We start from the raw sequence: 10,556 nt of genomic DNA on the forward strand, positions 1-10,556 counted from the left end.
GATTTCATAGTTGTTCTATCTTGCTGTTCATTCTTATAGATGGGTTCAGAGCCGATGAATTTACATGCATTTGTATATTTGTATAACTACCTTGTTTCTGTACACTAATCTCTTATGACTGTAAGTTTTTCTTTGACTGTACCGAAACGATGCAAACTGTTTAATTTACTCTTGAATAGTTTTTTTATCACTGTCTCTCATGAAAATGGATCCCTTACTTTCATTCAGACTAGCTGCCTAAAATAGATCAGACATACAAATCCATACCCTAAAAAGAAATCTGAAGAAAAATAAAAACACCACCCAGGAACCCACTTCAATGTGGAGTTGAATACCTATGTTTTCCCTTTCGGAGCGACATCAAAGCAAATGGTAAAAAAGCTGCAGAAATTAGCACTTTAAGATATCCTCAATTTCTAAACTAGCAAATCTAATGAATTCTGACAATGTGCAATATTAAATGTCTACTAAGTTAAGTATTAGAGGCATACAATAAGCCTGTTTTGATATTTATTTATGATTTACACTTGTATTTACCATCCTAAATGTCCATGTCTTTTTGCATTTACTTATTCCATTGGACAAAAGCCATATAACATATACTGACAGTATTATAGTGCAACAGAATGTATACCTCAATGACAGTAATCAAAAAATCTATGAATGAAGTTTGTATATAATGCGCTACTTCAGTTTGCACCTTGAATCACTATTTACGTCTGGTCATCAGGACAAATCACTCCTTTTTTAAGGATTAGGTTACCATAGAGAGATGTTTCCCTAAAAAAAAAAAATGAGATTATATTACTGGTTAAACGGAAGCAAACACTCACACTGCTAACTATATTAAGAAGTAGTTTAAAAAGTATGAACTCATAAGCCCAATAATTAGTACCCTGCAAATAAGAATAGGTAGGAACAATGTTTATAATTATTATTCTTGTGGCATAGATCATAACATTTGCATTTACACAGCTAGCAGCATTATTATAAGTGCTTTTCAGTCCCATAAATCCTTCCTCAAAGTGTGTGTGTGTGTGTGTGTGTGTATATATATACATACATATGCACTATACACTCACACACATATCTAAATATAAATATATATAATATATATATAGCTATAGATATATATATATATATATATATATATATATATATATATATATATATATATATACACAAATATCTATATCTAATCTCTCTCTCTCTCTCTCTCTCTCTCTCTATATATATATATATATATATATATATATATATATATACATACAAACACACATATATGTGCATATAGTTTTATATATATATATATATATATATATATATATATATAGATATATATATATATATATATATATATATATATATATATATATATGCTTCCAGTATGACTCAACTCATTACAATTTGATGAGCAATGAACTTACTTGGCACATCTGGTTGTGAATTCAACCTATCAAAAAGCTGGATGTAAGCAGCATGCACCCCCCCTTCCCAACATCTATACCAACTCTACAGTAACCAACACAAAGAAAGGGAAAACCTGTCAAAGCAGATAAATCACTGCTAGCACACAATGAGAAACCGCAAATCTAGTAATCGTGTCCTACAGAAAACAGCTATCAACAGTGATAAGCTGAACTAGATGAGAGAAACTGGACAGTGAACCTTTAAAGATATACATGATTGCAGTTAAAAATGCAAACACATCAAAATTTAGACACCAAAATATTGACAGTTCATAATGAAGATACATTTGACACAAAAAATATCAACAACATCAACAAAAAAAACTCAAACTCAAATGAAATAAATCACAATAAAACCAACAAGTCCTGTACTTGTCAGGTAATTTTACACTAAATTGGTATAAAATAAAACAAACAAAAAAATCCTACAGTCTTGGAGTACCACAGAATATAGTAGTCTGGGGGGGATCTATATCACGTTGTCAAAACCACATGTGTTTGAACGAAGTACTATCGAACTAGGAAGGAAAAATGCAACAAGTACGAACACCCAGAACAGCAATTTTTTTCCCAGGGAAAAAAATTGCCGTTCCAGTACAAAAACAAAAACACACGTACACTTTAAACACATACTTCACCCCCTCACACACCCCCTACTTAAATATACTAACTCCGAGATCACACCACAGTGGAGGAAATAGCAAAGCCGCAAAAACAGCCCACCGATTTTTTTCTTGGGAAAAAAATCAGTGTTCCGCAGCTTCGCTATTTTCACATTTCGAACTTCCCAGTTCAATATTACGGTGTACAGAGATCTGTGCATTTGAAGTTGTGATATAGACCCGTCTGAGGCGGAACCTAGATGGCCAACTGAGAGCAGTGAATTTTGAGAGCTCCATAAACTAGTATAATAATATAGGAAAATGTTATTATTTTCAAGTTTAAAACATCAGAAATCTATAGATAAACTACTAAACTACATAAATATAAATTTTGGTGGAGATATACAAAAATTTTTCCTGTCAAGTAACTTGGAGATATATTGAGTCACTGAATATGAACAAATCAAGGAATTCTCATGCAAATGCTGCCTTGAAATAAGAACTGCATTTGATGACATCTACCTTACAGGAAGTATCTTTGAAGATGGATGGCTTTAAAAATGATTTAGAAAATCATGAATTAAATTCTCAAAAACAGACTGATACTCTTAAGGAACTATTACAGCAACACCATACAAAAATTACAAATATAGAGACTTCTCTAAATTACACTGAAGGGAGACTCAAAGAGGAAGAACTCCAAAAAGAATTTCTGCTTAAACAGAATACATGGCTGCTTAACAAAATAGATGACTTAGAAAACAGGGAAAGGAGAAACAACATAAGGATCTTTGGTCTACCTGAAAACACTGAAGGAGAAGGCATTATTTCATTCTTAACAACCTGGATTCCTGAATTTTTAGACTTGACAGAGGGACTTTCATTTGGAATTGAAAGGGCGCATAGAGCACTGAGGAAACCTGCCTTGAACTCAACAAATACTCCACCTAGATCCATAGTTATAACGTTTCTTTCATTTCTGGACAAGGAACTAGTATTAAAATCTGCTTGGAGAAAATCACCCTTAAAATACAATCAAAGACTGATAAGGTTTGACAATGATTATTCTCCCAGAATATTAGAACAAAGGAAAAACGTCTGGCCAATAATAAAACTGTTGAAACAAAACAACATTAAAGCACAGCTGTCCTTTCCAGCCAAGGTAAAAATATTTTTTGCCCATGAGATGAGAACCTTTAATGATTTAGAAGAAACTACTATATTCATCAAAAACAACAACATAGTGTCTATCTCAGAAGAAATGGAATGGATGGCCCCTACTATTAAAAGAATAAAAGAAACAAATCCTTGGACTGATGCTAGAAAGAAGAAACAAACAAAAAAAAGATTCCAAGATAGCTGATTATCTAATTCAACAAGGTACCATTCATCACAGTTCAGACTCAAATGTAACAAATTAACATCATATATAACAGCAGTAACAGTAGAGTGTTTTGAAAAAAAAATGCTGTCATGGAGACTAATGCCTTCTTCAGTTAAAGTATGATTTAGAAATACCATGTATATCCTGGTTAAATAATAGTAGCAAGCTCTTAGTACAAATGTCACCATTATTCTGTCTAAATATAGTTAATATCAATTATGGCAGGTATCACAGCTGCGAGTGTTGTTTGATCAATCCTGATATGGTGTGCATTGTTGCAGCTGTGTCTGGCAGCTAGTACAAATGTCATTATTATTCTGTCTAAACATAATCAATATCAATTATGGCAGATATCATAGCTTTGACTACTGTTTGATCAACCCTGATATGGTGTGTGTGGATGCAGCCGTGTCTGGCAGCTAGTACAAATGTCATTATCATTCTGTCTAAACATAATTAATATCAATTATGGCAGGTATCATAGCTTTGAGTGTTGTGATTAAGCCTGACATGATGTATGTGGATGCAGCTGTGTCTGCCAGCTGTTATATGTTGCTGTTTTTGTCTCCGGGAAGCTGTGGGTTGTGGCTTGTGATTGAGGTTTACTGATGCTTGTGTATTAGGAAGAGACATTTGGTGTTTTAGCCTGGATCCAGGGGAAGGGGGTGGATAAAACTGATGTGGGATATTTTGGCAGAGAATAGTTTGTTTATACATCTGCTGAGTGAGAGGTGGGAAGGCTGGAAGAATGTGTTATCTGTTGTGGTGGCTTGTTGGGCATTTTTGTTTTTTTATCTGTTTGCTCTCCATTCTTTTCCTGGTTGCTGCCTTGCTGAAAGGGAAGGAATTTAGGCCTGAAGTTGTAGTGAAGTGAAGCTTTGCTTCAGGTGCATTGCGAGCCTCTGGTATGCAGTACACAGACACACTAACACAAACAGACACTCAGAGGTTGCTATGGTAATGGAGACAGAGTGACGATAATACTTAACGGCTCTGAGGAGCCTCTGAGATGATTCTCTGCAATAAAGTTTTTAGTTTAAAAAATACATACATATATAATAAAAGGGCTGTACACATATTGATGGTCTCCCAACACTTTGTTTAGCTCATTAAGTTGATTCTTGATAAAAAAATAAAAAATAAATAAAAAAATAAGTGCAATTTTATATTTAAAATGTATTTTGGTCCAAACACATTAGGGACTTACATAAGAGTGGAAGTCTGAGTTATTCTGAAAAACTAAGAGCACTTGGTCTTGTGAAATACTCTCTGCAGTGGTTTGGGAGGCGAGCTTGCTCGAACGTGTTGGGCATATAGGAATAGCTGATTCTAGGGGTGTTTGGGGTTGCCCGGAAGTTCTAGAGAGTCATCAGATTTCCTTCGTGGAAATATCTGTGGGAATGGAAGGTGTGATGAGTGCTTCACTGGCAGAATTGCCACTGCATGGAACAAGCTGGTAAAATGGAACAAGACAAATATTGGTTTAGATATTTTAAGAACAGCCTGGAAACACACCACATGAACTAGTGAATGGTATTCTGACAAAACTGGATGGGCATTGTTGCCTGTGCTTGAAATACTGATATGTATGTATGTAAGGATGGAAATGTACTTATAACAAATAAGAAACTAGAAGGGTCTCATAATTTAAAGTCTATGGACTGTATAAACATGCATTTGGAAGGAGCTAATAATAAGAATAACCATTACAGCTTGTGGTCTCTCAAATAACTAAGCAACAGCCAAAAAAAAAAAAACACACACATAATAGTCATGTAATGTATGATTTTAGTAAATCTAGACATGAAATATATAATCGTCATATAACATGAAGCAGTCTGCTGAATTTAGATATTAAAGAAATGATTTAATAACATGGGCTTGTGTATAATACTACTGTCTTAACTTGTCATAAATGACATACACTATATTGAACATCAAGGGCAAGCATGATGATTTTCTTATATAACTAAATATGCATAAAAAGCCATGTAATTGCTTCACTTGAATTGTAGTTTTTGTAACCCATCTTGACCATATATAACACCTAAGCAGTTACCAAGGTAACTAATGTTTTATACATGACATCAAACTGACAAAGTTGTTCAAGAGAAACAATAGAAGCCTGAACTTTGAATGTAACAGAATGTAGCAATCATATTCTGAACAAATAGTATTAAATTGACAATAGACACTCAGTTTAATAACATGGGCTTGTGTATAACACTACTGTTTTAACTTGTCATAAATGACATACACTATGTTGAACATCAAGGGTAAGCATGATGATTTTCTCATATAAGTAAATGTGCATAACAAGTCATATAATTGCTTTAACTTGAATTGTGGTTTTGTAACCCATCTTGACCATACATAATACATAAGCTGTTACCAAGGTAACTAATGTTTTATACACAACATCAAACTGACAAAGCTGTTCGAGGGAAACAATAGAAGCCTGAACTAAGAATGTCACAGAATGTAACAATCACATTGTGAACAAATAGTTTTAAATTGACAATAATCACTCAGTTTAACATTTGCTGATTATACAAAATAGAATGTTGCCATTTAAATCTAAAAACTTTCAGTATATGCCATAAAATTGCAATTTATGAATATGGAAAGGGAACTTGTAATCATTAATCACAATAAGTGAATTTGTTGCTTTTAACCTATACTTGCACTCATTTTATAAGAAATGGCAGATATGAAAATCCTTATGTGTAGGAAATGGGGGGAAGAGGGATGCACTGATAATTAAAATGCACTAACTTTCATCAAGGTTCACATTTTTTTTATTTATTTAACATTTGCTGACCGGGAAAGTCCGACTAGGTTCCACAGATCCTGTTTTCAGCGGAAATGAGAAGAAATGCTGTCTCATGTCTTTAGGGGAGAAAACCGAGTACCTGGGGAAACCGGGAAAAACGCAGGCAGCACATGCAAACTCCACACAGAAGGCACCCCCCAGCCAAGAATCGACCGAAGAGAACCTTCTTGTGAGGTGACAGCATTAACCGCTGTACCACTGCGCCGCCCTATCACATAAAACAAACTTGATGCTTTAAGTAAGTTAGCAACAAACAAAGTGATTACTTAAATGCTGGCAAACAATGAAATATGACTTCTGATACATCCAGTAAAATACATTGTATTATAATCATTAGGTATAAATATTATTACCATCTATTTATATTAAGAAATAAGTTATGAAAGATTTCATCAATAAGGGTGAATATGTTAAATAACTGTGTGCTATAATCTTTTACTGAGGTTTTATATATGATACATCACACTTTACTATGATTGAATTGCTTGTCATCCGTCTTTCATGTAAATATTAATTGCTTATACAATAAGTAGACATGTATACTCTATTAGAATTCTGTCTAATCTACAATAGTACTATATCTGTTCAAAATAAAATTAATATTGCTTATTCCTATTACAAATATCCTCCATATGATAATTCAATTCATGGAGCTCAGATGTTCTGGGTTGTCAAGGTACGAGTGATAATCTGATGGACTTAGATTTATCCATCAGATTAGGAATGATTTTCATTCCATGGCTAGTGTGGATCTTAGTTTTGTTAACATTTATTAATTTACATTTGTTATTTCACAAAAACATTTTTAGTATGCCTGACCAAAACATTACTTTATTGGTAAACACTCAAAGCGTAAAACTGATAATTTCCTTTAAAAGCTCAAACATATACTTTATAGTTATCAGAGGAAAATGTTTAATAGTTACAATAAAACAAAAAATACATAGTCTAAATAACCTAAGATGGATTTAACTTTATTATCTTTAAATACCAATGGCTTAAACAATCCAAGCAAGAGACCAAATTTACTGAAATATTTAAAACTGAACAAAGCACAAACTGTCTTCCTTCAAGAAACTAATTTCAAAACAAATGACAATTTCAAATGGAATCCTAAGGAATATATGGTATTGGCGCAATCCACTTATAAGACAAAGACAAAAGGTGCAACAATTGTATGAAAAACAAATGTGATTAACCCAGAAATCATTTATAAGTATTTAGATAAAGAAGGCCTTATGGCATTAGTAATAGTTAAATATAATAACAGAATGTGGACCCTAGCCAATCTGCACTGGTTCCCAGGCATTGGAAATGGAACTGTTAAAAACACTTGGATTTAATTTCCAATAATCATAAAGGCAACTTAATATTAGGAGGATATTTAACTGTATATTTGATATTTCTGAAACTACAAATACAAGACTACTGTATACATCTGCTGTATCAAAAGCTTTAAAGTGGGTAGAATCATTTCATCTTGTAGATACTTTGAAATTTAAAGAAGATAAATCTTTGTTGTTTTCCCATCAAGATCACAGATTTGGTACACAAAATAGAATAGATAAAATATTTGCTGCCCATGACTTGCACTCTAAAATCATTAATTTCTCAATCACTCTCTACCCCTTTTCAGACCACAATTCATTGATACTAAAACTTCAAAATGGGTACAAACCATTAATCTTTAATTCCAGCATATATAACTAAAAATTAAAGAGTTCAAACCCTGGTTATTATCTGAATTACAGTTCTTCTTAGATATTAATTACACCACAGAGATAAATAAAATAATGATATGGGACTCATTAATAGCTTACATATATGGTAAAACCCTAACTTCGTATAAAAAAAAATCAGAGAATGGGATTCTGAATTATTAGATCTACAATCCAAACTTTTGTCAGTAAAAGCTGAAAAAATCAAAATCATTTGGAGATGAAAAAGAAAGTAGAAGTACTAAACAATAAATGCAACAAAATTCTAACACATAAAACTAGTTCAGCTTTAGAAAAACTAAAAATTAATACATTGGCCACTTTTCCCAAATATTTACATAATTTATCCACAAGAATCAAAATGCAATCAAAAGCTAATAACTTTAAAAGTATCTTCCATGAAAAGAAAGGGAAAAATGTCTCAGATATAGGTGACATTCTTGATGGCTATAGAAATCACTATATGGAACATTTCCAAAAAGAAAATATACATATCGACCAATTAAATCTAGATGAAGATTGTTCTAATATAAAAAAAATACCTGAAAAATTAAAACTAGATCTGCAAGCACCCATATCCTACAAAGAAATTACCCATACAATAAAAGAGGGTACAAATAATAAAGCTCCAGGTATAGATGGCATAATTATGGAAATATATGAACATTTTCCTTCAAAGATACTATCCCTCTTTCATAAAACTTATTAGAAATTCAGTCACAAGCTTTAATACCACCCTCTTGGAGATATTCATTAATCACATCAATCCTAAAGGAAAACAAATCCCCAAACCTGTGTACCTCATATAGACCTATATCATTATTAAATAATGACTATAAGATATTTATGACAATATTAACTAACAGAATGAAAATACCACTATTCAAAACAATAAATAATGATCAAACTGGAGTTATATATCATAGACTCACACATGACAATATTAAAAGGATAATTTCTCGTATAGATTATGTTAATAAAGAAAATAAAGAAACACTCACAACTGGCTTAGATATAGAGAAAGCCTTTGATTCCCTAAACTGGGACTATTTATTCAAAATCTTAATGCTATTTGAATTTCCTGCACCCTTTGTTCATCAATAATTTAGTGTATGTCAAGTTAGGTCCTTTTACCTCTGAATCTATGCATATAACAAAACACACTAAACAAGAATGCCCCATGTCACTGATTCTGTTTCCTCTGGCTATTGAAATATTGGCAGATTCAATTCGTAACAATATAAAAATCAAAGGAATAGATGTTTATCAACAATACAATTCTAAAGTAATGCTATTTGCTGATGACATACTGCTAACATTATCTAATACCAAAGAGACAATAGAATAATTAAATATATTAATTGACAAATTTCACATGACTTCAGGACTCCATTTCAATAAATCAAAATCATTTTTTTTATTTTTAAATAAAAAAAGAACTGCAGACTAAGGGGGATCACATCATAGGGAAACATGAATCTACCTCAAAATATCTAGGAATTGAGTTATGCAAGGATAATGAATTAGTCTAAAAAAACTACAATAATATCATCAATACAATAAAAATCTCTGTGGAAAAATGGAACAAAATAATATTAACATTTGAAGGTAGACTACAGTTAATAAAAATGGTTTACTGCCCAAGATCCTATATATAGTCTTGGCAATACAACTGTTACCAGAAAGGAATATACTTAAAGAAATAAATTCATGCCTAATAAAATTTTTATGGTTTCGCAAAAGAAACAGAATAGCTTTAATACATCATATCAAACTGTTGAAACAGGGAGGATTAAACTTTCCTGATATAGAAAAATATATAAAAGCATCAATATCTAAAACAATCTCAGATTGGATATGTCCAAATTACTCTGCAAATTGGAAAGAAATACTAACTGTAATATCAATAAATGAATTTGATTTACAAAAAATATTTCAAATAACAGATAAAAACAATTTGCCATGGCACATATTATGTATTGGTATGCAATATAACATAACTAAACCCACTAAAACTCGTATGATTAATTATTACATTGGCTCGTTTAGGAAAATTATTAATGCAAATATAGATTTAAAAATCTGGATTGATCTTTTAGCACCATTTATAGTCACAAAGAACTTTCCACATAAAATATATAGAGAAATTATTAATTCCAGGGAACAGAAAGGACTTGTTTGTTGGCTCCAATATATCAAAGAACTAAAAGTTTTAGATATGCAAGTAATAAAAACAACATACAAAGTTCCACAACAAGACTGGCTAACTTTAGAGAGTATTGTGTCATATTCACTAGATTTAAGTACAATAATTAACAATTCTTCATTTACAGAAATACCCAAGTTTACAATATACATATATGAAATCATATATAATGACTTTGATATGGGAAACAGTGTTTCAACATTTTACAAAATATTGATAAACTATAAAACAACACCAAAACCTCATATTGGAAATATATAACAAAAGGACTCTCAATACGCTTAACTGAAGATATTAAAACAAATATCTTATTATCGATGAAATATACATCCTTTACACAATAC

General features: G+C 31.7%; 1 protein-coding gene across 2 annotated transcripts in view; it reads right to left on the reverse strand.

Moving 5' to 3' along the window:
- Positions 1-497: 497 nt before the first annotated feature.
- FUOM (fucose mutarotase) overlaps positions 498-10,556 on the reverse strand; it is a 400,356-nt gene continuing 390,297 nt past the window's right edge. For both annotated transcript variants that reach the window (XM_044056791.1, XM_044056790.1), the window contains one exon: positions 498-780. In XM_044056791.1, the coding sequence (XP_043912726.1) occupies positions 714-780 (67 nt within the window). In that variant the 3' untranslated portion in view covers positions 498-713. The remainder of the gene's footprint in view (positions 781-10,556) is intronic.

This window comes from Protopterus annectens, chromosome 14.part0 (assembly GCF_019279795.1).
Source record: "Protopterus annectens isolate FY-2018-M chromosome 14.part0, PAN1.0, whole genome shotgun sequence".
NCBI lineage: Eukaryota > Metazoa > Chordata > Ceratodontiformes > Protopteridae > Protopterus > Protopterus annectens.